This window comes from Fusarium odoratissimum (genome assembly GCF_000260195.1).
Source record: "Fusarium odoratissimum NRRL 54006 unplaced genomic scaffold supercont1.19, whole genome shotgun sequence".
Classification (NCBI taxonomy): domain Eukaryota; kingdom Fungi; phylum Ascomycota; class Sordariomycetes; order Hypocreales; family Nectriaceae; genus Fusarium; species Fusarium odoratissimum.
This window is the reverse complement of record NW_022158704.1, coordinates 700,016-727,928: the sequence shown is the minus strand read 5'-3', so window position 1 is coordinate 727,928 and position 27,913 is coordinate 700,016. Positions and strand designations below refer to the sequence as shown.

The window sequence follows — 27,913 nt, the reverse complement described above, 5'->3', positions numbered from 1 at the left end:
TCATGAAGATCACCTCGTGTTAATGCTTGGCTGATGTTTGTTCGTGATATTGCAAGGTAACATTACATTGATTTCATCACTTGGAGCTCGCTTTACTTGGAACAGATCGTTGATGACAATATATGCTGAAAATAATTCTATCGTTAGTACTAACTTTTGACTGCCAGGAGTATACTATGGTATCCCAAATTATTGAAACAAAGACGAGCGAGTATTCTACTCGTCCATCTCTTCGTCCTCAGCCGCAGCAGCAGCATCAGCCTCCTTCTTCGCCTTAAAAGCAACAGCCCACTCCTGGGCCTTAGCCATCACCTTGTCCTTGCCCTTGGGGTCTAGCTTCTCCTCCCAGTCAGCCCAGCGTCTGAACCACTTCTCAGCCATCTTGGGCTTCAAGCCCTTAACCCGTGTCCGTCTGTCGAAAACGTCACGGATAGCAGTGGGGTCAGCATCGGAGAGACCAATCTCGAGATCGAGAAGCTGACTCCAGAGATCACCCTTCTTGGGGTAGGCAGCCAGGAGAGTCGCAAACATAGTACGACCACGTTCGGGCTCGCCATTGGGAGATCGGAATTCTAGCGCGGCGAAGCGGCTCACGAGGGTCTGACTGTGACGATCGCCGAGTTGCTGAGTGGCTCGGGGCAGAAGAGCACGAGCTCGGTCAGGATCGTTGCGGGTAGCATGCAAGAAATGGGCATAGTTGAGCCAGACGTTGGGAGACTTGGCACCGAACTTCTTGACCATGGTTTCGAACAAAGCGTCGGCATCCTGTCATGTAGTTAGCGCGTGATGACTTGTGTGACGCATTATGAAGTAGCTTACCTTGAGCTTCTCGGACTGGATGTAGATACTGGCCAGTCGCTCATGGACCTCTTGCGCGTCGTTGTATTGACAAGCCCGCTTGAAAACCTCCTCCACTGTCTGCTTAGTTCCGTAGGCAACCTCCAAGTTGAGGTAAGCAACCCAGACGTTGAGCTTCTCGGTCTCTTCACGGATGTTGATAGACTTGATAGCTCGCTCAGCAACCTCACGGGCCTTGGAAAGCTCGGACACTTGCATCTGGAAAGCCATGTAGGCAATCCACAGCTCTGACGAGTCAGGCTGTCCAAGCAGTAATCGCTCGTAATCGCTAGAGGTCTGAGGGCCATTGGCATCCAGCTCAGCAGTTCGATCGACCTGGATCTCGTCTCTGTTCCGCCTCTTCTTCTTTGTCTTCTCATTGTCCTTTGATTGCTCCTCTGACTCTGATTCTGGCTCATCGAAGGGGTCGGCAGACCACTCAGACTTCTTTCCTGCACCGAGACCCTTGGACTTCTTCTTGGTCGGTTGGTCTTCCATTTCCACATCCTCATCATCGTCCTCCTCCTCTTCCTCCTCCTCGTCGTCTTCATCCTCGTCGTCTTCGTCATCTTCATCTTCGTCTGAGTCTCCGGCATTATCTGTACCCAGAATCTTGAGGAGCGCACCAGCATCATCCATGTCCACATCATCGTCACTGTCGTCATCATCGAGCTCAACACCAGCATCAGAGTCATCCATATCAGTATCGGCATCCTCGAAAAGTGAAGGTTTAAGTCCGAAGGTGACTCGTCGCTTGTTGATGTCGACTTCTAGAACACGAGCCTTGACAGCATCGCCTTCCTTGTAGAGCTTGGTGGCATCCTTGACAGGGTTCTCAGCCATTTGACTGCGATGGCAGAGACCACTGACATTATCGGAGTTGTCGATCAGGATGAAAGCACCGAACTCCTCAACCTTTCGCACCTTTCCAGTCACAACCTGACCCTCCTTGATATCGTTATAGGTAATGGGAGGGGTGTAGTCCTCGTCAACAACAGAAGACTTCAAGCTCAGCTCCACGTGGCGAGTCTGCTTGTCTACAGCAATGACTCGGCCCTTGACAAGCTGGTCAATTTGGAAATGATCCTTCCACTCCTTCAGATAACGATCCGATAAGTTCGAAATCTTAACCAGAGCAGTGACCTGTCCACCGAGGAGAACGAAAAGTCCCTTGTCTGAGACATTCTTGACAAATCCTCGGACAATATCACCAGCATCCAATTGAGAAACGTCGCTGATCTCCTTATCCTTGACTGGGAGTGTAGAGCTCATGATACGAGAAGGACGAGTTGATAGCCGGAGTCTCTTGTTGCTTGCGTCAAGTTCCACGATAGAAACACGAACGATTTCGCCCTTCTTTTGCTTCAGAGTGTTGACAGTGTCAAAGTCATCGGCCATGTCCGGGAGGTGAACGGGTCCTGACACAAGCTCGCTCAGCTTGACGAGAACCTGGCGCTCGTTGACCTTTGTGACTCGTCCGGGAAGAACCATGTTTTGCTTGAGAGCACTCCAAGTAACAGTTTCAGAAGAGCTGGAAGAGCGAGCAGACAGGTCCAGGCGCTTGTTGCGAGCATCGACACCAGTCACTCTCACCTTCAAGGCTGAGCCCACAGGAAAGTTTGCCTCGAGATCGTTGAGTTGAGAAAGGTCATCTGATGCTTCCATGGCAGAGATTCTACCACGGACTGAGGGAGAAAGATTGACCCAGAGATGTTGGGGGCTGGAATTGTTAACGAAGGCGACATAGGTGTCACCAACCTTGAGGTTCTCAAGAGAAAGGGGTTCGAGAGTCTTGGCCTTGAGGTCGCTAGGCTTTGCGGTAAGTTCGAGCACTGAGTGGAGGGATCGGTGAGAGAATGGCAAAAATCGGTGGTCTTTGGCGCTGTGGACTCCCATCACGCGTACTGACACGGTCTGCTTCTTGTGATATTTGTCCAGAGGGTCCTTGGGGTCGGGGATATCCTCCCACTTGTCGAAAATTTGAGAGACATCAATTCGGCCCTGAACCTTGCTGTCGACAAGCTGAACGTTGAGCTGTGTATCCTTGATGGATGTAATCTTAGCCTTAGCCACAGTCCCAAACTCAATATCGTCTGAAGCAGCAGGCTTGTCGCTGGCCTTGGCCTTCTTATCTAACTCGGCAGACTCGTCGAAGTCAGCAGGGGCCACCACGATACGCTTGTGATCGGGAATAACGGAGACAATCTTGACTTCGATTGACTGGTGCTTGTGCATGCCAAAGTCAGGGAGGTCCTGAATGTCTGCAGCAAGACGAGCCTTAGGAAGAAGGGCGTTCACGGCTCCGCCAAACTGAACGAAGACGGCTGTAACGGTAATGTTCCTGACAAATCCAGCAACAATCTTGCCTTCCTTAGCATCCTCAAAGCTGGTAAGCAAGGTCTTGTCCTTTCCAGCACTGACAAGACTGGGCTTGTGACTAAGAATAACAGCACGTCGGTTCTCGTTCTTCTCGATGATCACTAAGTCAGAAAGAGTCTGGCCAACAGCAATACGTTTGAGAGCATATTGGTTCTTGGATGTTGACTTATCAGTGAGGTGTCCAACAGGGAGGATAGCTTTGAGCTGAGCGTCGGCCAATTCAACGAAAACCTGATCCTCGGTCTTTTGTGTGACCTTGGCAGACACGATGTCACCAAGCTGGAGCTTCTTGAGGGCATTCTGCTTATCCAGGCCAAAAGCAGAAGGATCCTTGCAGGATACGACTAGTCTCTTAGACTCAGGCTCGACATCAAGGACATGCACGCTGACAACTTGGCCAGTTCGGAAATGCTCCTTGGGATCCTTGATATAGGCTTCACTCATCTCTGAGATTGGCAGGAATCCTTGGACAGCTCCAAAGAATTGGATGATAGCGCCGGAAGACTGGATCTTGATAATGGTACCAGGAATCTGCATACCAACACTAGCCTCTTCGTAAGCCTTGATAACTGGAGCTTCCGAGTTGACGAGTGTCTTCTTCAAGGTAAGGCGCATTTGCTTCTTGGATAGGTTGGTTGAAAGAACTCGAGCCTTGACCTTCATACCCTGTCGGAACTTCTTCTCGGGGTGTTGTAGTTTCACATCGGAAAAGTGTTGTTCGGGGACGAAGCCAGTGATTCCCTCGGCAACCTTGACGACGAGACCGCTGACACCCTTCTCATCAATAAGGACCTTCTCAATATTGCATGTTACAACGGCACCAATGGGAACATCTTCCAGTCTGAGATATTGCTGCTCAAGCACGGACTTCTCAAAAGATATTTGGAAGAGGCCATCCATTTCATTGTAGCCAATAACACGGCCCTTGTGCTCTGAGTCAACCTTATAAGGGCCGCTTGCTTCGTAAAGTGCTTCCACCTTGCCATCCTTGACTCGAGAAATATGGACAAATCCGCTCAAGCCAGGGATGCCAATATCGACGAACAGACCAATATCAGGCTCAACATGACGGACTGTGCATGTCTCAACAAGAGATGAGATGGGGAGAACCTGTGTTGGGTTCTTCTTGGAGTCGGTTGACTTGGTAGGTCGCTTCTTCTCGAGGGCGGTAATATGTGGAAGAAGGGAGATTCCCAGCTTGGGCTCTCTGGCACCAGGGAAGTTGCAAATTACTCGGGCCTTGACTCTTGAGCCAATCTTGTAAGCTGTATCCAAGCTCACACCAGCAGGACCAGCCCCAGATTGGATGATATCTGCAGTGACGTCGAGATGACCCATGATTTTTCCAGAGAGACCTCGTCGATCGGTATTGGAGATGAGGACATCTGCCATGGTACCAGGGAGGAAAGTATTGATGGTAGTGGCATCGGCGGGGACACTCTTGGGGTTGCCAATCTTCTTCTGCTGAAGTGAGAGCTGCGCGATCTTATCATTGGCACCCTTGCTGGTGACCTGGCACAAGAAAACAGCGCCTGGCTGCAATCTTTGCTCGTCGATGTTCTTATCAACCTCACTCTTGGCAAGGAAAGCACCGAGATTCTCAATACCGGTGTCCATCACAAAACCACGGTCCTCAACGCTGACAATAGACGCCATAACTGTAGTGTTGGGAACAACATCATCCTTCGCCAGGCCCGTGTTGGCCTCATTGGGCCGTAGGGACAATTCAATGCGTCGCTTGCTCTTTCCGGCAGTAGACTCCTCGGCAGTAGATGCCACGTACGCTCTCAAGTATTGACCAACAGCAAAGATAGACTTGAGGTCGATACCCTCATCATCCTCTGCCTCGTCGTCCTCCTCGTCGTCCTTCTCTGCAGTCTCATTCTCGAGACGGTCCGTCAATTGTTGGGACATGGCGACGATTGAGATGTGTCCGGTAAGGTTGTTTGGTAATGCGACTTCGAGATCGAGGTTGTTGATTCGTGTGACCTGTGCAAGAACAAGAGAGCCTTTGACCAGATTCTACATCAATGTCAGTAGGCAACGTAAATGAACGTAATAATTTAAAGTTACCTTGAAGCTCAGACTCTCAATTCTGACTGCTTGTTCCTCCTCTCCGGTCTTCTTGTCTGACTTCTTGTCACCCTTTAGGGCAGTCTTCCGCTTCTTCTTCTTTTGGACCTTGTTGCCAGTGTTGAATTCTTCATCGCGCATGGCATCAGCCTTGGCCTCAAGCTGAATCTTCTTCTGCTCGAGAGGAGTGAGGACGCTGGCACCGCCTCGAGGGAACATTGGCTCGTCTTCCTTCAAGAGCGACACAACGGGAGCCTTCTCGGCTGTCTCAGGACTATTCTTGGGAGCGGGTTTCGCATCTTTGCCGACATTTTCTTTTTTGGTAGGTCTGGCTTCTTTTGTATTCTTTGCCGATTTGGCAGGCGGATTGCCGCCGGGGGCGTCTTTTCGTTTGAGGTTGCTCATTGTGAAAGACGTTGGCGCATCACCAACTGTGCTATCTCACACTCTTTCTTTTTCTCTGTCGAAGCTGGATGGACTAAAATCTTTTTCTTATCGATAACGAATAATGGGGCTGTCTAGGCGGGTCCACTTCCCTGCAGTTACCCTTTATGGCGGGGGCCAAACCGTGCGTAGAACTGTAGCTGTTGGGTCTAGGCGCGGGTATCTGAATCAACACATGACGGAACTATGAAATTAGCACTTTGATAAAACAACAACAAAACATATAGACACACTTGTCATAATTCAAATCATTCATGGCATACTCACGCGATATTTGATACATAATGTTGCCACGTAAAAAGGCACGCCCCAATCCGGCCATATCAGCCGCGAACAACGACTCTCAGACCCTGGTCAGCAACTCAACAACAGAGGCCCCTACGTCACAATCACAGGCATCAAAGGCATCACCTGCAGTAGAGGCGGATCATAACAACAACGCAAAAGCGCCATCAACACAGCAGATCATGGGTGATCCAGGCTCCACAGCGCAGCACAAGAGCAAAGACGTCCGTTTACCTATTGTGATACCTTTTCTTGTTCATTCCACCATATCTAACAATACATCTAGGTTCGGAAAACGAAGAGCTGGTACGGTTCCTGGCAACGACCCTCCAAAGCCTCGGCATCTACATCGGTCGCAAAGGAAAACATTTTTGGAGGGTCCGTCAAGTTAAATAAAACATCAGATCTAAGTCGATACGAAGCGAGGAAAGGCGATGATAACGCTAGTATTCGAAGTACGGCCGGTACGATTAAGACGATGCCAAAGGTTTCCGAGACGAAGTCCGATGTGACTATGACAGAAGAAAGCGCGCAAGCCGAATTGCAGACTCAGAAAAAGTCTGATCCCGAGCCATCCCGGGAGTCCTTCAAGGTAATGGAGACTCGAGAGTCGTTAAAAGATGCAGTTATTGCAGAACCGACGCCACCCAAGGCACCCGAGTCGAAGACCGATGATAATCAAGGTCAACCTGATACTTGTACTGAAGCGCCCGTGTCACAAACGGACCCTCAACGTCCAGCAGCATCATCAGGGTGGCTTGGATGGTGGTCGAAAACACCTTTTACAGAGACGCAGGCTGCTCCAGCGCCTGATCTAAATGGTACAGCAACAGCTGAAGCCGAGGCCACCAAGGAAGTGGACGAACCGAGGCCTGTTACTCCACCCGCTCAAACGACATCTACAGATCAAGTCGCATCACCTAAAAGCATAAAGGCTCCACAGCCAACCTCTTGGTTCAGTTATTGGTATCCAGCGGCTGAGTCTGTCAAGGCTTCAGAGGATAAGCAGGACACTCAACCACAACCAAGTACAGATGCACCCTCTGAGGATGTCACGATGACGGAAACACCGCCTCCACATGAGCATGAGCCACCGCCCAAGGCTGGTTCAACTTGGGTGTTTTGGTCTAAGGAATCACCCAAATCAAAGGATAATACACCTATGCCGGAGTCAGGAGAAGTGGCAATCATGGGTGAGGGGTCAGAGGCTCATCCTCGACCTATGGCAGAATGCGACGTATCGCCAACCAAGGACCGCGTAAAGGCTGATGTGAAACCGAAAGAAGCTCAGGCGACGGTGAAGTCAGGGTGGATGAAGAAAAACAAGCGCGGTAGACCACAGTCGATGGATCTGGACCCTCCATCACCGTCTGTATCTGGCACTTCCACCCCTACCAGTGCAACACCCGCAACACAAGATATCGACAAAGCGGCAGTCAAGGCTGCTTCCTCTAGTCCGTCCATTGCCGAATCAGAACCATCATCGAAAACTTCTACGAATCTTCTTCTACCATCTTTCTCCAGTACTTACCACATGAAGGAGAACCCATCCATCTTGAAGCAACTGACACAGTTCCTTCTTCGCACACAACAAGCTCCCCCGAACCATGTTTTCCGAGTGGACAACCCCCCCAAGATTCGAAAGGCCATTGCAATCGGCGTCCATGGCCTGTTTCCTGCGACTTACCTACGTCCCATGATCGGCCAGCCAACAGGCACATCTCTTCGTTTCGCAGCTCTTGGTGCTGAGGCGATCCGGAGATGGACCGAGTCTCATGGATGCGATGACTGCGAGATCGAAAAGGTCGCCTTGGAAGGAGAAGGGAAAATCAGAGACCGGGTCGATAATTTGTGGAATCTTATGCTCAACTGGATTGACCACATTCGGAACGCTGACTTCATTTTGATTGCTTGTCACTCACAGGGCGTTCCTGTGAGTATCATGTTACTCGAGAAGCTTATTGACCTTGGCATTATCACTAACGCAAAAGTTGGTGTCTGTGCCATGGCTGGAGTGGCTTTGGGACCATTCCCAGACTACAAGTCTGGCCTGTTGATGGGCTCGGCAGCTGAGTTATGGGAATTTGGAAACCCAGAGAGTGACAATTCAAAGCGTTTCGAGAAAGCTCTCAAGCGGGTAGTAGACTACGGAACTCGTATCACATTCATTGGTAGCATCGATGACCAAGTCGTGCCAATGGAGGTTAGTTTATCTTGAACGTTGCATTTTTTCAGACCAGGTCAGCTAACATGAATAGTCTGCTATTTATTCACCAGCAAACCACCCTTACATTTACCGGGCTGTCTTCATTGATGGGCGTGTCCATGCCCCTGACTTCATTGCCCACTTGGTGGGTTTTGCTCTTAAGCTTCGCAACCTCGGCGTTTCTGATCATGGCTTGATCCGCGAGCTTTCCGTGCCTCTAGCCGGATCTCTTTACTCCGGCGCTGGCCATTCTCGCCTTTATTACGATGATGCAGTGTACGATCTTGCTATCGCTCACGCACTTGAGACAGCACCTGCTGGCCCATCACCACCACCCTGCACAATCTCGCCTCGCGGCGGACCTCTGACGTCTCAAAACCCGTACGTCTTACCATGGATCATGCGTGGACTACTAGAAGAAAATTTCGTGCGAACCGAGTTGAGCAACGAGGCAGATGAGTTGCTCAGGCAATTTGACGACTGGAAGCCTACCAACAAAGCTCTTAAGGATGTCAAGTATCGCCTTGAGGCAGTCCGGTCTAAACTTTGATTGGAGATTTGTGCAAAACATGATCTTATTTAATAGAAACGATGGGTGGCGAACAACGGGAATTATGGCGTATTGCGAATATGGCACGAATGCATACCCAGAATGGGAGGACGATACAGTCAGGAGTTGTCTGCTAACACTATATTTTTTTCATAATAAATTCTAGAACAAGAATTCTATAGATTCATCAGATTCGTCTGCATTTGTCTAGTGGTATACATTGAATTTTGAGTCTAGTAGAGTAATCGCGTGGGCTCATATAATACATATCTTCCAGATCATCACCTCTATGCTCCGGATAATGCTACAACCATCCCGATGTCCGTTCAGCCCTGTACAGACATGACAATCCCTCTCTATTATACACCCGTTCATCATTTGAGGATCTCTTGTAAGTGGCAAACGACACGCACCTCATGCATCGCCTATTTAGGATAATCATACGCTGCATCTATGTGCTGCCAAGCTTCCAGCTGTCGATACGATCTTGAATCTGATCCCAGCTCATCGAGTGGCTGCTCACGCCATATGCCTGAGCTTCCTGAAGCACCACGGTAGGGGCACCGCTTCCGCCACCAGGGTTCTTCACCTTGCCGCCGACAACCATCTTAGCCACACGGCGAAGGTCATCCACTGTAAGGTTCTCAATGCGACGGCACATATCCTTGACAGGGATCTTGCGACCATGGACCTGGATGGAACGGCCGAGATCTTCAAGCTCAACCATACGGCTCTCTAAGTTCATTAGGAGACTGGATCGCAACTGGTTCTTCGCACGAGCAACCTCGGTCTCTTGTAGGCGTGAGAAACCTGTTGTAAGGGTTAGAGCACGGAGCTCTTGGCACATAACGTCGAGCATGTTGGCGGTACGGCCAGGAAGACAGCTTGCTGAAATACCGAAGAGACCGGAATCAGTGTAGGAGTGGTTGAATGCCATGCATGACTCAACCCAGCCATGCTGGTTCAGGACATTGGTGTACAGACGAGAGTACATGCCCTTACCGGGTCCACCAGCAGAGAAAGATCCGCCACCACCAAGGAGAGTCTGAAGCGTGGCGAGGGCATATATGTCATCAGAAGCCACGGGTAGACCCTCGAAAGCGAGGTGAATATGTGTGAAAGTGGGGAGACCACTCAGATTAGGTGGTTGAGCGGGGAGTGAGAGGAAGCCCCCGGTGTATTTAGAGGGCTTTGTGATGTCGTTTTGGGAGGGGAGGTTTTGAAGGTTTTGAGAGGCGGAGGGAGTGTGCTTGAAGAATCGTGAGAGGAGACCTGAGGAGGACTGTGGTGATGAAGACGCTGAGGATGAGCTGGCTTCGCTATCCGATAATTCACTCTCACTTGTCTCAGAGCCAGTGATCTCTTGAACCTGTTCGCTACCCTTCTTCATATCACCGAAGAACTTTTCTGTCAATCGGACAGCCTCTCCGTGCTCGACTCCAGCATAAGCCACGACCATTCTCTCAGGTCGGTAGAAAAGATCTCGGTACGCCAAGACAGTATTTCTGTCAATAACACCTAATCTCTCCTCCGGGCACAGCAATGGGTTTCCGAGCGTGTTGTCCTTGAACGCAGCAGTGTGCACCAGCTCAGGCAAGATAAGTTCGGGCTTGCTCCAAATCTCTCGAATTTCATATCGCGCGGTCTCGATCTGCTCTGCTACCTCCTCCTCCGTAATTTGAGGATCGCGAATCGTTTCGGCGAGGAGTTCGATGGTCGGGGGAACAGCGTTGTTAAAGGTAGCGGCTTGGTACATCATGCTCTCTCTTGAAGAGGCACATTGAATGTTTCCACCTAGAGCCTCGACCTGTTCAAGCATATCGTCTGCGGAGCGCTTCGATGTGGACTTGAAAGCGAGACGGTCCATGATATGAGATACGCCGCGGAGAGAGTCGTTTTCGAATCGAGAGCCGCCTTCAATATAGACACCTACACCAGCGAACGATCCGGGGAGGGCTTCTGATGCAACTCGTAGGCCATTGGGAAGTGTTGTGACTCGGTCGAGTTCTGTAGGGTCCTGCTTCATATTAGCCAAGGGTTTCCAATACATATGTTATACAAAACACCTTCTCAATCCCCTTCACGTGAACGGTAGCCATAGATCTCCGCGCCAGCGAAAGCTTGGAAGCCTGCCCCAAGACCCGGGAGCATGACGCCCGGGCCCTGGTTGGCAGGCACTGAGTAAATGGACGAAGCATTATTATGTTGCGCCTACTAGCAATAATAAGAGAAAGACAAATCTCGATTCTAAACTAGCAAAATGAAAAAGGCGAAGAAATGCTCGGTTGAAGTATTGGCGCTGGCGGATGATTTTGCGACTAAAGTCCGTCGAAATTTAGCACAACCCCGGACAGGCCGCCCTCACTCGGCGATTAGGCCGGATCATCTCGGTGCCGGGAACGACGGTGATGACATAATGCCATTTTTTTTTAAATATCCAGATGTGAGAACGACAAGAAGAAGACTGAAAGCTTTCCGAAATTAATGAAAGGATATGAATTAACACTTTCCATCTTCCAGGGATAGTGTAGAAGCTGGAGATAGCACAGCAGTGTCAATTGTCTACGTATGCAGTGGCGTTATACAAACGCCTTCATGAATACAGCATCTGATCTTGCGAAGCTACACGGCATCTTTAGCATCTCAGTTGGAATGATATGAGAACAAGTCTATTCCATTAACTCCTGCTCATAGGCCCATATTTGGCCATTTGCATCCTATGCCATATAAACGTCCACTCTCTTGCGTCTAAATCTCCCTCATATATCTCTTCGAAGAATGAACCAGGACAACGCTGTGCCACACCAGCCCAAGCAAACCAACTCTGTATTCTTAGACAGATGGCTGTGTTTAAAACCCTTTGAACGCCTTTGCTGCCATGAAAACCAGGACAAACCAACAGAACGCCATATATGTGTAATGATTCCCAAGTGCCGCTTGACGGCCAAGTGGTCTGTATATATGCAATAATTTGAACCAGGCATTCGAATTAAGTCATCATCGAGCCGCGATGTCGTTTTCGCTTGTGTCTGGCTGTGCTGCGGCATCTATACTTGTCATTTCGCCTTCTGTAGCGCTCACTGTACGGCCGGCACTGCCATCAAAAACCCAAGGTCCAACATTATTTCGTGGGGTGATTGGTCCTTCAGTGCCACCTGGAGGTGACGGTGTTCGACTATCTCCCAGCTGGCCGACTCTTCGTGGAGCTGAGGCCGCATTTCTAATAGGTAAAGGCTCGGATATAGCATGGTTAACTTCATTTCGCTGAGGTGTTTCTGGTGTGATGTTGACAGTAACGTCCATGTGGTCGATGTCGGCTGTATGCGATCGCTCCGGTGTCGAAGTTCCAGAATTAGCAGCAGCAGGCACCGGATCCGTCTCTGGCTCAGTGTCGGCTTGAGCTGGAGTTGATGCTTCTGCCTCGGCTTCGTTCTTAAGCTGCTGCCATTCTTCGGCCAGTTCATCGACATCGGCTTCTAAATCGGCACCAGCTCGACAGTTGGGGCAGATGAAAATGGGGTATTGCGGGGAGTTGAGCAGTGATCTTACACACTTGAAATGCCAGGTGTGAGAGCAGGGTGCAACAAATAAAGATTGGCAGGGCTATATAATCGTCAGTAAAGTGAGCCGGAGGATAAGGTTATAAGGAAAGCTTACAGCAATAGAGCTCAAGCAAATGGAGCAATCTTGGGAGTTAGTACCAGCTGCTCCACTAGAAGCCATCGTCTGCAACCTCTTGTGCGCCGCCATGCTAATCAAAATGTCAGCATTCGAATATTTTCTCAAGACTCAAGTCAAGACATACTTAAAAGTGTTAAGCTTGTTCTGCCAACCACGGTTTAACTCTAGTCGCATCTTGACACAGCGGAAGATCATCTCTTCTCCACCTTTAAAGTCAATTCCGAGTTGAACGATATCTCCATCGTTGACGGGGAAAGCTTTGCTTTCCTGAGACGGTGGGCTTAGGCGAATGTGGTTCAGGAATGTACCAGAAGAGCTTTTAACGTCCTTGATATACCACTTTCCATCCTCGTACCAGAACTCGCAGTGGCGACGACTGACGACCTTGCTCTTGAAACCCACGGGTGCAGCTGATGGCTGATTACCAGGCATATTCGACATAGAATGACTATCGCGTTCTGAGTAACGACCAACACGAATCTTCTCAGACCCCGTGGGCAGAGTTCTGGAGATAGGAGGGAATGTCAGGGACGGGCGTGTAGAGCGCGGGTCGTAGTAGGCTGAGAAGCGAATTGATGGGGCAGTTTCGGGAGTCGACGAGCCCCCTTCGCCAGTGGTGGCTGATCGCGATCTCGTCATGGCAGGCTGGTCCTGGTTCGAGTCGACTGTGCCAGCGGCTGCGGAGGCTTGAGTATCTGCAGTCATTGATAATTCTGTTGCAGCGGTAGCGGGGTCGTTGATGTCGGCAGAATGCTGTGAGGAAGCCCTTGGTGATTCAGTAGAATTTGTAGCAGCGGAAGCAGCAGCGGAAGCGGAAGCGGGAACAGAAGTAGGAGGTAGTGCAGGTATCGATGTTGTGGTGGTCGCCGATGTCAAATTCCTCACGGGATCGGGTGTCGAACTGACGAGTGTCAAGTGGTTGGTGTTCTGGGCTCCAGTGGATGGTCCACTTGTAGTAGGCGAATGGCTGAGGGATCGCGTGAGGCTAGAGCCGTGTCGATTAGGGGACGTGCTTCGTGCGCTTGCTGTGCCTGTGCCGCCTGCTGATCCAGTGCTGGAGCTGTTATGGTGGTTGTCGCGAGACAATAAATGATTTTGTGTATAGTTGCGCAAGTAACTCAAACCTCGGAGGCGACTCGGTCTTGAGGTGGATGTGGACGACGACTGTGGCGGGCCCGTGGGCGTGGAAACCACTGGTTGAGTAAACATATTTGGAGAGGGAATTTAGAAAAAGGAAAACAAATATGTAACTGGACGTATGTAAGAGAGAGCAGGGCCCTGTATTAGGTGGGTGCCTGCAAGGGTATAGCTTTTAAGCAGAGTGACAAGAAAGACAAGACGACGGGAAGGGGTGTAACTGGAACAGAAGCAAATGCAAGTTCAAATGCAGATGCAATGGCCAGGCGCTGGTAGGTATTTGAGTAGATCAGACCAACTCTAAATCAGAGCCAGACGGAGCCAACCGAGAAAGGGAGAAGCAGTAGAAAGCGGCGCAATCTGGACTTGGACACTATCAGGTCAGGCAAGAAAGAGAATTGCACTGCAGAAAGACGAAGCTTAATTTCCAGTCTAACCCTTGCCTTGCTTTGTTTTGCTTTGAATTGAGTCTTGTCTTGTTTCTTGCTGTGTTTGCTGCAGACGGCGATGTGACTGAAACCTTTACTGAGACAGACGCTAGCTTTGGTGTTGCAGAGTATTCGGTATGACGAGAGGGTTGGTAAGAGAAACAGGGTCTTATGATGGTGTGCGCATATGAAGCAGGCGATATCACTCAGGTTTATCGTTTCGTCTACTGTGGTCGTTGATGGGAATTGCTGGAGTTGAATTGCCTTCTCCTGCCGTACCGTACGGTTCAGTTCCGCCTTGCAGATCAGTTCTAGACTTGGGGTCGATGGTTCGTTATTCCGTTAGAGGCAGGGAGGTAGTCCTATGAGGAGGGAGGATTGATTCCGACGCAAGATTCGATGGCAATAACGGAAAAGCAAATAAACAAGACCAAAAACAGTTGAGGAAGCACGAGGTAGAGAGAAAGAAAAAGGAAGAGGGAGCCAAAAGTTGGAGGTTGGTGAGTTGATTTACGGGCTTGGCTTGGCGATACGATGGATTAGAAAAACAACAGTGGCGGCGGTACAGTATTTCGTACAGAGCCCGTTCAGCGGGTGAAAGAAAAGAAGACCAGTAAGTCCGTGACGGAACCTGCTGTACTTTCTTTCACCATACCTGAAGAACCGGGGATCAAGACAGGGGGGTGTCATGTTCTTGAGCTGACAGGGGCATCGAGCTTGATTCGTTCTAGTGATTGAAGGGGGGGCACTCCTCCAGAATAAGAGAGGGGATCGATCAGGATATGGGTCCCCTAGCGAGAACGCCCGAGCAGAGAGTGAGATCCATGAATTCTTAGCCAAGGAACGAACAGTTTTGGCAGACGTAATTGTAAACAAAGGATAGTATTTTGCAAGGTTGAGCTTATGAATCTTTCATCATCAGTAAGGTTCTTGGTAGCTAACTCAACAACATTAACCATTGAAACCTGATTCTCTGCATGCTGGCAATCCCCCAGTAGGACTCATGTTAGTCTCAGTAAAGATTGCACTAGTGGCCCATCGAGAACAGGCAATTACAAGGATCATCTACGAATAGCGAATTGGTTCATGGCGATATCAATCAACATTGCCCTAACTAGAAAAGCAGGCAGCATCACGCACGCAGCCAAGTGATCAAATCTGCCTGCCAGTCAGAACGTGATTCGGGGTGGCCGCTCCAGAACATCTCAACTTCACTGACTCTTGAAAAAAGGCGTCTTGGCAAAGTATAGTACGTAGAACAGGGGTTCAGTGTCGGAAACGGAGCGCGGATCCTCTTTTGGAGGTGGCCAAATACTTTACGACCTCAGTCCTTGCTGACACCATCAGTGGTAATCCTTCAGTTACACGACATGTGCCTCGTCATCAAATATCGGTAAGAAAAGTCGCTGGTAAGAGACCCTTAAACGATGCAATATCGATTGCCCTGAATTTCATGCCTCCATGTCCCTAAGTAGCTCCACAGTCTAGATCCATCATGACATACATTCTCCATCTTTCATACAAGATATCCCCAGCTTAAAGAAGGCCATTTTCCACAATTAACATCTCCCAACCGCTACCCAATCTCTCATACCCACTCATTGCCCGTCTTAACCAAAACGCCTCACATGCTTCTGGAAAAAGAAGCGTCCCTCAACCGTTTCTCAAAGTTCCTTTGGTTGAGGCTTAAACCTAGGTTGAGTTACACCTCGGGCTTTTGGTGCTGGTGTTTCTGATACCGCCACCAGACTCTTCGAGACCTTACACCATAGCCCAAAGAAGAACAGGGCTTAAGCTTACGATGCAAGCAAGCAAACAAAAATGCTTGTGAGGCAAAAAAGGGGGTAACGTTGAACCGATGGATTGAAGTTTCTCTCAAGTATCGCGATAATGAAATTCACTGACATAAAGTCTCCGAGTTTGTGTTACCTGAACAGTTCCCCAGCTATTACCTTACCTTGCAGTTGGTTCTGTACATGCCGAGGTCATCCCCACATCGGAGCCAAAATGTAACCCATGATATCATCATCCTACCCTCCCTCTTCTCAACCTACAGTACTGTACAGTACGATACAGGGTCCTTAGCTGTCATGCCACCAACAGGCATCATCTGCTTTGCTCACTATGGAACGGTTTCGGTAGATCCCGATCAAGCATAACGTTATCTTAAGCTCACACGCGAAACCCTCTATCCTGTATTGATGTCCGCTAGTTCCGCTTAATGTCGACTAATGTTAGGGTGCCAAACAGTTATCGTGGATCATGAGACACCAACAGAAACATGACTTGCAACTAGGCACGTCACGAGACCCTGGGAAACATCACGCGAATAATCGTGATATCTTCCGAAACAACTGCAGACTCTCACATTCCAGTCGGTAAGTGCGTAGCTGTATTGAGGCGTCAATTCTCAACGCTCAATAAACAATCGTAAAAAAGTATTCATCAATTTTATGTCCCATCAACTATGCAGCCACTGCAGTAGATGGCTTGGTTCATAGCTGCATGGCGTTGAACGCGGTTCTGATCGTATCATAGTGTAACTTGACGAGAGTCATAATCGATCATCGTGGCTGCTTCATGCCTGTGGATATTCTTGCTATGAAAGTACGGTGAAACGAGTTATATGTGCCTCTAAGAAATTACAGCAGAGCTGGCTCTACTTCTTGAATACGGATTGGCCCAGACGCTCGATCTCTCTTCCCTCTTGTGACCCCTTTCCTGCAGCCTCCAAGAGCCTCTCCCAAGACTCACTGTCCTTGAGTCTCACGGCTTCTTGCGCGGCCTTCACCCGCATCCCACATTTCTCATACATGGTGATCGTCTCTCCAGCTTCTACTGATGTGCATTTGGGTACAAATACAGATGCTAACCGTGGGTTACCTGCTTGAAGCGTGAGGTTGAAGAAGGGCTACGATTGTCAGTCTCAGATCTCACTCCACACAGTTCTCATTCTATAACTCACCTCCCAACCAATGGGGCTTCTCCTTGTCTTGGAGATCTCCTCGATCTCGTTCCAGTCTCGCTTCGCAACTAGTGCTCGTAATCTGCAGGAACAAGTTAGCCGTTGTCCAACATTGTCGTCCCGAAGCCAGGGCCTGTTGGAGACAAGGTCCACATACCGAATCCACCACGCCACTTTCTCGGGGACTTTGAACTCGCTCTGGATCTTCTTAGCCCGTCCGTGGTAGCCCAGTCGAATAAGCTTAAACATGGTTTCATTGACGCTCAGGCCAGTAAAAGTGTCAGTCAAATCCCGGTCGAAAGCTTCCTGCATGCGCAGAAGTGTCGTAGCCTCCTTCAACGCATGAACCTCGAACGTAGACTCCTTTGAATCAGCTAATAGCTTTGCTGCCAGTGCCAATTTGTCAGACGCTGTTCGAGCATCAGGTTGTTTCAATGATTCGCGGATAAAAACGTTGGCACCATCTTCTCGTCGGTCATCTTGATAATACAGGTCCTTTAGCAGCGTATTGTCACCCTCTTCCATGGCCAAAGCTTCCACCAGTGCTGTTGCTGTCGGTCGTGCATTGATGACCCTGAAGAAAGCGGCGAGGGGCAACTTCTTCTTGAGCTGCAACAAAACTGACAGTATTAAGTCTGTGTCACCGCTCTCAACAGCTTTGTCGAGAGCAAGCTCGTCCTCCTCCATACTCAAGAGAAGAGGAACCTGTCTACCCCCACGAGGCTCATGGTTGAGAAGTTCAGTAGCAAGTCGGCCCCTTCCTTCTTGATATGCTGCACGAGCGATCTCCTCGAAGGAAATTCCAGGCTTGCCAGATAGTCTCTCCACGATCAACCGGCAGATGGTATCGTCATCCTCGCCACCTACACGGACCTTGCTAGACGCCCAGTGTACATAGATTCGATCTGTTGGTAACTTCAGATAGCCTGCAATCTTCAAGGCAAGAAGATACTCGTGTCGGTTGAGCAATCGTCGAATGAGGCTCTCTGGTGTCAAGCGGTGATACTGTTCAAAAGACAGTGGCATGCCAACTTCATAATATCGCACAGCGTTGAGCACGCGTAGAGTCTCGCACATGTCAACAAAGTCGTCACTGTTATATATATCGAGTACAGATTTGCCAAATGAAGCTGCTTTGAGTAAACGTTTCTGCCAGTGGGTATCAAATTCGCGCCCAGCTGCATTGACACAAGTGTCCACAGCCCCGGTAAGATTAGGTCGTATTAGTTGGATGTAATCATCTGCTTTTGGAGACTCAAGCTCCAGTTGGCCTACAGCGTCGAGAAGAATCGAAGCAGGTGATGAATCTGAAGACTGGCCAAAGACTTCGAGAGTGTCTCTAGGCACTCTTTCAAGGAACTCGCAAAAGTCATTTGTAATTAGTCGGGCACCATCGTGTTCTATAAGAATATTAGTAGTCTAGCATTGAAGTTCGATAAGGCACATACCAGAAATGACATGTACGCGTGTGCTATCGTATATATATGAAGATGAAGAGTCGCCAGGTCCGATAATATGCACCTCATCCTCCCAGGCAATGAGGGCATCGGACCCGCACCATTCAACATATAGAGGAGGTGTTTGAGAGTCAGAATCGTGTTCGAATAGCCGTTCTTGGAAGTCACTTGATATGACATGAGCTTTCCCATTCACAGCATAAAGATTGACGTAGCGACCATCCGGAGATACACTAATATGGCTGAAAGGCCCAATATCGAGGAAACGGTCTTCGCAATCAGTAGCATCGACGACGTATACAGTCTTATCGACGCTTAATAGTACCTCGACAGACCTAGATAATGTGTGGTTTGGTGAAATAATTGACCAAGCGTGGATCTCGCTTTCCGGTATCTTAGCAAGAGCTTTGGGTCGGGGTTCAGTATATGATGAGACTGTGACGAGTGAGTTGTTTCCAAGTAGTGCTACCATGCCATGGTCGTAGAAACTGCCACTTGTCAGTCGCGGAAGTAGACCATATCACTAAGAGGCACCTACCGACATGACTCGACGCTGTAGTTATCGGCACCATGGCCAAGGGAGAATTGTGTAAAATCTCCTTGCAGATCATAACAGCGGACCGTACCGTCAGTGGTAACAACGAGTAGAGTCTCGTCTTCAGACCACCCAAGGCCTTTAATGGTACCATTATCCCAGGGGATACTTCGGAGTTTCTTACCGGCAAGACTGTAGATGTCAATTGCTGGTTTTGCTGATCTTCCTGGTTGATATGCCAGAAGCTTTGTGTCGTCGCGCCATAGTGCTGAGGATGTGGTCAGTTACAATTACATCAACACTAAGTTAATCATAAGTATATTGGAAACTTATGATTTAATGATCTTAGATTTCTGTGGCTTAGAACTCACCTAGTGCTCCTGCATATGGAGCTCCCGCAACGATATAATTATCCAAGTCGAGATCTTGGTCAAACACAGCTGTATACTGCTGTGTCTTGCGGAACCATCTGTCCCCGACACTCTCCCAGTCAGCTCTGGCGTGAAGTGTGTCCATCTCGCGTTATCTCATATTGTAACCCAATCTTTTTGAATTTGTTGAGGAAGAGACGCGCCTGTAGCTGAATGTTATTCGTCAGCTAGGCACCTGTACAGTATGAAAGAGAGCAGGGAGCTTAGGTGCTGCATCATACCGTAGCTCAGGTAAGTGGAGGTTGCCAGGCGTACGGCTATTCTCCGGCTGGAATTAGCGGTCGGGTAGCTCCTTGTCCCGCTAATTTTAGGTTCCTTTCGGCGGTTGCATCATCTCACATGGCGGGAAAGAATGAGCGGTGCAAGTGCATCCAAGTCACTCTGTCGACCCAACTCATTCTCTCATCACTTTTACTCAACCTAATTTCATCCACATCGAAATCTCATCATTTGTCGACCATCACACACATCATACTGACTGACAATGCCAAACTGGCGTGACCAGTATCTCTCATCCATTAAGGATGCAGAGCTCAGTAATCCCGTCAACATGGAGCTTGTTCAGGCTTGTTCGTAACAGCACCCCCACATAACCCCTCCTCCAGCATGCGACAGTATCACGCGAGGATACGAAAGGTTCATCAAACTGACAATTATTTCAAGGTTCGCAGATGGCAGACCGCATATCTGCTCTTGAGGCTGAGAAGAATGGGCTAGAAGCGCTGGTCGCAAATAGCGGGACGCCAACTGCGCAACCCACTGAACCCTCAACAAACGATCCTGGTGTTGCGCAACTAAAACAGGATCTCGCCGAAGCCCTTCGATCAAAGGGTGTTACCGAAAAGCGATTACGCGCGGGCGAGGAAGAGTTGATGCAGCTACGGGCAAAGCACAAGGCAGATACGAAATCAATCCGCGACCTCACGGCCGATAGAAATAGTCTTACCACCAGACTAAAGGATCGAGAATACGAGTTGAGGGAAAAGCGCAAGCTTATTGAGGTACGTGTGACCCAAATGCTGCAATTCAACATCTTCGTTGCTCACAGCAACATCAGCAAGTACAAGATGAGATGATTGCGCTGAATCTACAAATGTCCATGGCCGAGAAGGAAAGAGATAAGGTGAAGAAGGAGAACAAAGAACTAGTGGACAGATGGATGAAGAGGATGGCACAAGAAGCAGATGCTATGAACCTCGCCAACGAACCCATCTTCGAAAAGGGACGATAGTCGACGGTCCATGACGCAAAACGAAGCAGGTCAAACAGAGAAAAGAGCCACGATGTCACCGAAAAAAAAAAACAAATACTATATGGAGTATCCTGTAAGTCCGAACATATCCTTATACCCCACGCTGATGTATCCGTCTGCCCTATCCCTATTTCTCCAACACCATAATCTCTGCCACTGAATGCTTATGAAGCTCTATAGTCTACTTACGCGTCGAAATGAAGTACGATCCTCCTGCATTAGTCCAACTCACATAACCCTCAGGGTATGTGCACTCTTCCACCTCCAGGATGGTGCTGCCAACGTCGTTGATGTTGTGGTTGTTGCTCTTTTCCGCGACAAAGGATTTGAGCGACACAATTTTGCAGCCCGATTTAAGATCCAGGAACATACGGACCAAGTCATCGTTCAACTGTGAGGTGAAGGCCTTGTTGTTTACGAGCACAACATCTGCACGCTTGAGGGCCTCATGGATGGGCAAGTTCTTGCGGAAATCGCCTCGTTCCAGGTGAACCTTGCCAGGTCGAACCCCCCAGAGCATGCATCGGGCATCAAACTCCTTCTTTTGCTCCTCAGCAAGATTGCAGGCATTCTCCATCATCTCGCAACCCCAACTCTCACAACCAATCTCGAGAGCCGCTTGCAAAACCACATTACCAACACCTGAGCCGAGATCAACGAAGACCTGACCAGAGGTCATTCGTGTCTGCTCTACCAAAATCTTAGAAATGAAAGGGTGGAGGAGTTCGCCATAGACATAGTCGGTTCCGTTCTCATACTTTGAAAGAAGTTCCACCTTTAGGGCCACTGTTCGGTCATAAATTTGATCGAGAATGAAAGCCACAAGGTGCTGGGGGAGCTCATGCATCTTATCGAGGTTCTTGGCAATTACACCGTCCTCGACTAGAGCACGAAGCTTTTCGTTGTATTCGCGCAGAGCTGCCTTGAACCCCATCAAATCCTGGATGTTCCGGTTAGACGCCTTTTCAAGTCTTCGAATGATACCACCATTAGGATTTGTGAAAGGCTCTGCTTCCTCTTCGGTGAGGTATGTTTCGGCTACATGGCGAACCACCTTGATGCTAGCTTCGACGGCATCGATCTTGTCTTTTCCCCATACTAGCTCATACCTGTAATCATGTCAGCATTAGTTTTGGAGTTCGGGGTCGCCGGGAAGACTCACTTCTCTCGAGGTTGTAAGCTGGGATATTGTAGTCGGATAGCTACATCCTCTTTCTGTGCGCCCATCACAGGTACGCACTTGTGCTCAAGCGAGGCCACATCCACGGCATGAATGAAACTTCGACTGTCCATACGATCCTCAAAGGCTCTTACGCTTCTCAATTTGCGGTTAGGGTCAACAAAGCTGCCGTCTTCCGTGCCTTTGCGTTGTCTCTTGGTATCGAGAGTCATCCATCCATCGTCTTCGCCATCACTGTCTTTGTCGAACTCGATACGGTCGCTAGCCGGTGATCGACGGGTGACGGACGGTGCCTTGCGCTTACGCTCGAGTCGCTTCTCGTCGGAAGATGAGGGGTACGGCGAGTGACTAGCCTGTCGTGCCAGTGGTTTCGGCGAGGGACGGTGAGAAGAGGAGGAGCGCGATGCTGAGCCGCTGAGTGCGGAAGTGGATTTAGGCTTAGGCTTCTGAGCAGGTCGGTCGACGACAACCTTTTCGATCCTGATCTTGGGAGGGTCGACCTTGATCTTGTTGTTCTTTCCGCCGAAGAGACGCATTATGAGTGAATAGTAGGCCGGTCCTAGTAATCCAAAAATGTCTTTGAAGGTAGAGCAACGACGGGGTCTGACTTGAGTTGGGTCACAGGTCAGGGATGGAGGGGTTCGCGGTGGCGTGTGCGTGTCGCTCCCGGACGTCGGCAATGTCGCGCAACGGGTGGGACTAGATTAAAGAAGAGGGCAAAAACAAGAGAGAAGAGTACGAGAAAAGGAACGTGAGAAGTGAAGTACGGGGGAGAAGTTTCAAAAAAGATAAGCGGTATTAGACAAGTATTGGGTAGGCTCTGTTGTAACGTGACTCTTCAGTATCGCATCGTTGCACTTTAAAGATATGCAGAGTTCAAGTTTCGAGGCGACTTTCGGCAATCCACCACGAAATGGCTGAATGGCTGCCTTCAGTTAAATGAGTGGATGCCCCGGAGCCTTACATCAGCTGGGAGGGAGCTGGAGCCGGGGCCATCTTGCGCTGCAGGAGGTCCCCTGGAGGAGGCCGCTAGTCCCACTGTAAATGCCCTGGATTTTCCAAGGTTGAAAGAAATATCTTGACTGGTCAGAATTTTCAAGGTGGGTACGTAACGTTGGGCACGTGGGGGGTTTCCCTTTCAGCCGCAGATGGTTGCCTGGGGAGTTACCCTACAGTGGCCATGTGAATAGAGGCATTCAGCCTTTTTATTGAGTCATCTTTTACAAGCATTGCATTTTCATCTGTCTATCCACTACCCATCTTCTTTAACTTCTACCTAACTTGTTGTGTATCATGATAGTCTGGTGTAACTGGAATTCGCCATAGCAACCATAGCCTTTTTATTCGCAAATTCAAGCAATAGTACACATTTCAATCGCTATTTCCCCATGATTACTCGATAACTCCCCTTTAATGACACGAACAGTTATCAAATAGGTTAGAACAATGGGTAATTGCGTTAAAAGCACCCTCTTGCCAGTATAGCTCGTTGAACTCAGCTTGCACCTCGCAGGACTCATGATGATCGTATGTGTGCTCCTCAGGCAGCTCAAACTCAGCTATATTGATCTCGCCCTCCAGGTGGAAGTCCAAGGCATGCATCTCATGAGCCTTCGAGAAGTGAGTTGACCTATGAAAAGAGGTTAGTTATATACATTATCTATGTAGGGGTTTGTATAAGAACTTACCGAAATTTGATCATTGGCCCACCAACACAGTGGTCGACAATGATATGAATGCCACCGACATCGACATGTCCGAGTTTGCTGTTGAGACAAAGACGCTCGGGACGGACTTTGACTGGGATACGAATTCCAGCTACTTTGATTGCATATTCCTTCGGCCTCTGAAGGGGATGCTGAGGGAGTGCCTGACTGTAACAACATTTCTCGCACTCCATATAGTCTTTGCCTTTGTCACCCATGAGGATTGCGAGAGCCTTTGGGTGGCAACAGTCGGGAACGGGTCTGGAAGCCTTCTCCAAGGTGGTATAAAATGGGTTTAGGACGTAGGGTGGAATATCCATACGACAATGTGCCTTGTCAACCTCGATGTACTTACCCTTACATGGCAACTCATAGTTGGTACATAATGAGCACTTCAGAGGGCGGTCCTGGTTTCCAAGCTCACAGATGGGTCGCTCTCCGGTAGCCTCAAGGATTTGTATATGGTTGAGCTTTACCCGATCACTGGCATCGCTGATCCCCTTGTGTAACTCGACTTTGAAGTCTTGAAGACCCTTGACAGTCCAGGTCTCATCACAAACAGGGAGGGCCAGTTTTGAAAAGTGAGGCTTATGAGTCAAGCCAGCCCTGACAATCTTCTGAACCTGATGGTTGACCATGGATTTGCGCCGAGAGCACCAGCTCTCTGCAAGTTGCATGAAATGCTCCACGCAGAGGGTTGAGAACTCATCGTGAGGATAGGCCTGGAAGAACTCAAAGTCTCGTTGCTGTGCGATCTCTTCCCAGCTTTTTGTAAAACTTTCGCATTGGAACGACTTAGGTCCAAGCTTAGACACCTTCTCTTCCTCATTTTCGCTGGTCTCGTCCTCCTCGATAGCATCTGAACCGGCAGGAGTTGGAGACTGAGGAGGTACATAATCCTCGTCTTCAATGTCTGCCAACCAGTTGAGAGTTTCAGGGCGAGTCACGGCCCTGGAAATTGAGGTTGTTTTTCTCAGCTTGAGCGGGACCGGGCTATCGCGGCATGTCGTTTTACGCTTCGTCTCAGGTGGTGTAGATAGGAATACCGGGCTAGATTTAGGCTTGGCTTTTATAGGTGCTGCAATGGGTGATTCTGGTGTTGTTGATCTGGTAGGGGTTATCAGTGAAGCTTCAGAAACTGTTCGTGTTTCCTTTGTCTTCGACCTAGTACGAGGTGTGGTAGTCATGATGATGATTTGCGTATAAGACTGTTGATGTTGCATGAAATTGGTGTTTATTCACCTTATGGAGCATGTAGAGCCTCTTATATTCAAAACTATGAAGAAACGCTTGGTGATTCCTTGATCCTTTGCTACGTTGTTCACTGTCTTTGAAAGATCCCATTCAGTTCAAACAAAGATGACGCTATACTGGCCATTCTTTATTGGGCTCAGGCGTCTAAATAAAGAGAACATCGCTCAGAGTAAAGAAAATAAGCTCCAACAAACAACAAAAGTTCATTGTGTTAAGGGTTTGAAGCCTTTGAGGGTGTACCGCAGGTTCGGTAGTTGTTCCGATGGAGTAACACCGAGGGTAATACTTCGCTACGGTTTTTCATAAGTAACGAGCAAAGTAATATTTAACTAATAAGTACAGTATCTAAGTGTTTCCAATGGTTGAAGTGAATGAAACTCGGAAGCGTGGTAGTCTGCATGCTAACACACGGAGAGCCTCCAAAGCTCCTCATGTTGAACTCATAATAATTGGAGCCATAAAATATCATAACCAACCCAGAAACAAATCTATGAGCTTTTTTCTATTTTCTGTAATTAACGTAGAATCATGAATCATGTAAGTTGATGTAAAATGTGATCATCTTTGTCGTAGTTCCAATCAGAAGACAAAGGCATTATGGATGTTCGTAACAAAGGCGTTAAACGTGCTTGCTGTATCCGTCGTGGTGAACACGGGCTGAGAGTAAAGACTCCGTTCCTTCAGATTGAGGCGAGTTCACCAAAGTTTCTGACCAAGAAACAACGGAACTGTCACTTCTCGTGCTCAGTCGACCATATCCGTGGTCTGAATCAGCAGGGGCTGAGGTGTCGATGCGCGGGAGACGTATGGCCGCGATCTTGTGTGTTGTCTTGGAAGCCTTTGGCCTCTTGATGCTTGAGTCAGGAATAGTATAAATGAGGCCAATTGAGTTCATGTGTGCTTCAGTCTCACTGGCGGTGGGCGACATGGGGCTAATGCATGTAATGCGAGATGACCCTCGGCTCTTTCGCCTCAAACTGCCTAGAGACAGAGCTCCAGAGAATCTGGAATCCACGATAGTGTTTGGTGGAGTTCGGTAGACACTCAAAGAGGACCCAGCTCTTTCGACAATGGGAACAGCCCATTTCTTAAATGTTGGGAATAGCATGGGGATGTTTGTTGTCATGATGGCGACAAAGGTCTCACGAACCGCCCAAGAAGCTGCGAGTTGAGGGCCATTGATTGGATCCTTGTTGATGTTAGATGCATGTAGTGGGACTTATGGGTTGAGGTATACTCACAGATACAAGCAGCACAACCCGAAGGATAGCGGCCATGGTGACAAACAACCCACAGCTGAACAGAGCAATCAGTCCGACCTTTTGAGGCCAAGGCATAGCAGCCTTCCAAAGCATGGGCATAGGAATCATGATGAGGTAAAAGTCAGTTGCCAAGTTGAAAGCGAGACAAGTCCATATCAAAGCAGGCGAAATGGCAGCATGGCAGAAATCTCCAGGGTCAGGGAAGATCTGCCACCAGTGGTCGAAGGGGCGACAACTGAGAAGAAGGTTCATCTGCACAACAACAAAAGAAGAAATGATGAGGCCAAAGCCGATGATGACCCGAATCCGGTGGCCTTGAAGGTCTTTTGTAAGTCGATAGTAGAAAGTGCACATGGCTGCTTTGAGGATCCAGAGGAGGGATGAGTAAGTTGCCCATAGAGCGATTTGGATCTTCGAGCCAATGATACTGTAAGTATTAGCACACATAACCAGATAGATAGAGTTATTGGCCTACCGAAGCTGATATTCATGATCTTCTGGTTGTAAAGAGGCTCGTTGCTCGTCCGTCATCGAGTTATTCGCCAGCCCTTGAGCAATATTCCCGACCGAGTATGCCAGTCCTGTTTCTATAACGTAGATGCCCTAATGATGTTAGTATAATGCATCCACATCAGATACTCATCACTTACAGTGGCCAAAATGACGAGATAGTCATCTGCCCAGAGGTTCCTGCATCCCACAGTCCTGATCCGCACACACGACCTTAACGCGGTGACCAGCAACGCAATACCAAGTAATGTAAAGGCCTCTATGTTGAAGGCCTTGAGATTGACCTCCGTTATTGCTGCAGCACTTTCTTCAATAGACGTCTGGGGATCCATGATGAGTTGAACTGTAGCTCGCATCGGTAGCAGAGCAACGAGAACCAGCCCCTCGGGAAGGAAACTCGTGATATAAGATTACCAGAAATATCTGATCTGAAGCCAGCGGCGAATTTGTGCGTCTAGACAATCTAGTCCTCAATTTTTACTTCTTTTAGGGCCCATCTCCAATACTCCACGTAAAACTGCTCCATGTTTCTGAGTCCAGCCTCTTCATCCCTCACATCCCTCAACGGAAAAATCACGTCCAACTAAATCCTTTTTGCAAAAAGAAAAACTCGGTCTCCGCAGATGGACTCAAACCAAACGAGGAAAAGTCGAACGGGCCGTCGTGTTTCGTGGCAGAGACAAAAAAGCAACGTTAATCCACCGGGGACGCTCGGGTTCTCGTTAGCTGCCGAAATCGTGGAGAAAGTGCCGAGTGTGTGGGAGCAAGGGCTGAGACCGTCAGGGGTCAGAATGTGATAGTCTCTCTTTTCGCAGTTGACATGTCACCGTTTGATCTGAGGGTAGTGGAGAAGAGAGACTCAGCCGGGGCTCTCGCCAAGTTTCAGCTCGTGTTGGCAAATCAGGTACTCTGCATAAAGACCTCATATCGGATGAGGGAAGCTCAGCTCAGACACCGGCCAGTTGATGTGAGGGGAAGAAATCCGATCTGGTGGTGAGACACGACAAAACGTGTACAACGTGTACTCACAATACAAGATTGGGCTGGTCTGTCTTAAACATAAAGCAGGAGGGAAATCATAGTTGGTTAAATAAGGTACGGAGTCCAAAAGAAGGCTGGGTTCTATGACTATGTGGATGAAGTCCTACAGGGACCTGCATGAGAAAACCTTGGAACTTGCAGACTGTCGACTGCTTGATGTGCTTTTGACGATTCTGGCGAAGTTGATGACGATATAAATGCAAGTCATCATGATTCTCGATGAGAATAGAGAGAAGTTGAATAGAAGATCTCGATCGACTACGTCTCTACGTGAAAGAAAGGAATAGAGAAGAAGAGAAG

General features: G+C 48.9%; 9 protein-coding genes across 15 annotated transcripts; 2 read left to right on the top strand and 7 right to left on the bottom strand.

Moving 5' to 3' along the window:
• Positions 1 to 62: 62 nt before the first annotated feature.
• FOIG_10871 (uncharacterized protein) lies at positions 63 to 5,793 on the bottom strand. Of its 2 annotated transcripts, XM_031211378.1 has the most exons (3): positions 5,290 to 5,793; positions 820 to 5,238; positions 63 to 765 (listed from the first exon to the last, which is right to left on the bottom strand). In XM_031211378.1, exons 1-3 carry the CDS (start codon positions 5,692 to 5,694, stop codon positions 217 to 219), a joined length of 5,373 nt encoding a protein of 1,790 aa, XP_031059311.1. In that variant the 5' UTR covers positions 5,695 to 5,793; the 3' UTR covers positions 63 to 216. The 2 variants fall into 2 exon arrangements, with proteins under 2 accessions (XP_031059311.1, XP_031059312.1); XM_031211379.1 differs by having other exon boundaries at positions 63 to 5,238.
• A 104-nt stretch (positions 5,794 to 5,897) lies between these two features.
• On the top strand, positions 5,898 to 9,059 carry FOIG_10870 (uncharacterized protein). The gene is made up of 3 exons (XM_031211377.1): positions 5,898 to 6,242; positions 6,305 to 8,221; positions 8,277 to 9,059. Exons 1-3 carry the CDS (start codon positions 6,018 to 6,020, stop codon positions 8,772 to 8,774), a joined length of 2,640 nt encoding a protein of 879 aa, XP_031059310.1. The 5' UTR covers positions 5,898 to 6,017; the 3' UTR covers positions 8,775 to 9,059.
• Positions 8,904 to 11,259, bottom strand: FOIG_10869 (mitochondrial processing peptidase). The gene is made up of 2 exons (XM_031211376.1): positions 10,841 to 11,259; positions 8,904 to 10,791 (listed from the first exon to the last, which is right to left on the bottom strand). The coding sequence occupies exons 1-2, from the start codon at positions 10,970 to 10,972 to the stop codon at positions 9,226 to 9,228; spliced, it is 1,698 nt and encodes a 565-aa protein (XP_031059309.1). The 5' UTR covers positions 10,973 to 11,259; the 3' UTR covers positions 8,904 to 9,225.
• Positions 11,260 to 11,291: 32 nt separating this feature from the next.
• Positions 11,292 to 14,794, bottom strand: FOIG_10868 (uncharacterized protein). Its single transcript, XM_031211375.1, has 3 exons — positions 12,580 to 14,794; positions 12,432 to 12,525; positions 11,292 to 12,377 (listed from the first exon to the last, which is right to left on the bottom strand). Exons 1-3 carry the CDS (start codon positions 13,662 to 13,664, stop codon positions 11,772 to 11,774), a joined length of 1,785 nt encoding a protein of 594 aa, XP_031059308.1. The 5' UTR covers positions 13,665 to 14,794; the 3' UTR covers positions 11,292 to 11,771.
• Positions 14,795 to 16,489: 1,695 nt separating this feature from the next.
• On the bottom strand, positions 16,490 to 19,656 carry FOIG_10867 (uncharacterized protein). The gene is made up of 6 exons (XM_031211374.1): positions 19,349 to 19,656; positions 18,981 to 19,245; positions 18,434 to 18,930; positions 17,143 to 18,385; positions 16,986 to 17,067; positions 16,490 to 16,931 (listed from the first exon to the last, which is right to left on the bottom strand). The coding sequence occupies exons 1-6, from the start codon at positions 19,491 to 19,493 to the stop codon at positions 16,680 to 16,682; spliced, it is 2,484 nt and encodes an 827-aa protein (XP_031059307.1). The 5' UTR covers positions 19,494 to 19,656; the 3' UTR covers positions 16,490 to 16,679.
• Positions 19,657 to 19,751: 95 nt separating this feature from the next.
• On the top strand, positions 19,752 to 22,890 carry FOIG_10865 (uncharacterized protein). 6 transcript variants are annotated; one of them, XM_031211368.1, is made up of 4 exons: positions 19,752 to 19,977; positions 20,072 to 20,409; positions 20,466 to 20,733; positions 20,841 to 22,890. In XM_031211368.1, exons 1-3 carry the CDS (start codon positions 19,893 to 19,895, stop codon positions 20,637 to 20,639), a joined length of 597 nt encoding a protein of 198 aa, XP_031059301.1. In that variant the 5' UTR covers positions 19,752 to 19,892; the 3' UTR covers positions 20,640 to 20,733; positions 20,841 to 22,890. The 6 variants fall into 6 exon arrangements, with proteins under 6 accessions (XP_031059301.1, XP_031059300.1, XP_031059303.1 ...); XM_031211367.1 differs by having other exon boundaries at positions 20,466 to 22,890; XM_031211370.1 differs by having other exon boundaries at positions 19,752 to 20,409.
• On the bottom strand, positions 19,763 to 22,759 carry FOIG_10866 (histone-lysine N-methyltransferase, H3 lysine-79 specific). The gene is made up of 2 exons (XM_031211373.1): positions 21,823 to 22,759; positions 19,763 to 21,769 (listed from the first exon to the last, which is right to left on the bottom strand). Exons 1-2 carry the CDS (start codon positions 22,374 to 22,376, stop codon positions 20,842 to 20,844), a joined length of 1,482 nt encoding a protein of 493 aa, XP_031059306.1. The 5' UTR covers positions 22,377 to 22,759; the 3' UTR covers positions 19,763 to 20,841.
• Positions 22,891 to 23,250: 360 nt separating the features above from the next.
• Positions 23,251 to 24,733, bottom strand: FOIG_10864 (uncharacterized protein; the record flags this gene model as incomplete). The annotated part of the gene is made up of 2 exons (XM_031211366.1): positions 23,251 to 23,470; positions 23,529 to 24,733. 2 exons carry the CDS (start codon positions 24,731 to 24,733, stop codon positions 23,251 to 23,253), a joined length of 1,425 nt encoding a protein of 474 aa, XP_031059299.1.
• A 512-nt stretch (positions 24,734 to 25,245) lies between these two features.
• FOIG_10863 (uncharacterized protein) lies at positions 25,246 to 27,462 on the bottom strand. Its single transcript, XM_031211365.1, has 4 exons — positions 26,713 to 27,462; positions 26,538 to 26,665; positions 26,042 to 26,489; positions 25,246 to 25,989 (listed from the first exon to the last, which is right to left on the bottom strand). Exons 1-4 carry the CDS (start codon positions 26,926 to 26,928, stop codon positions 25,420 to 25,422), a joined length of 1,362 nt encoding a protein of 453 aa, XP_031059298.1. The 5' UTR covers positions 26,929 to 27,462; the 3' UTR covers positions 25,246 to 25,419.
• Positions 27,463 to 27,913: the final 451 nt, after the last annotated feature.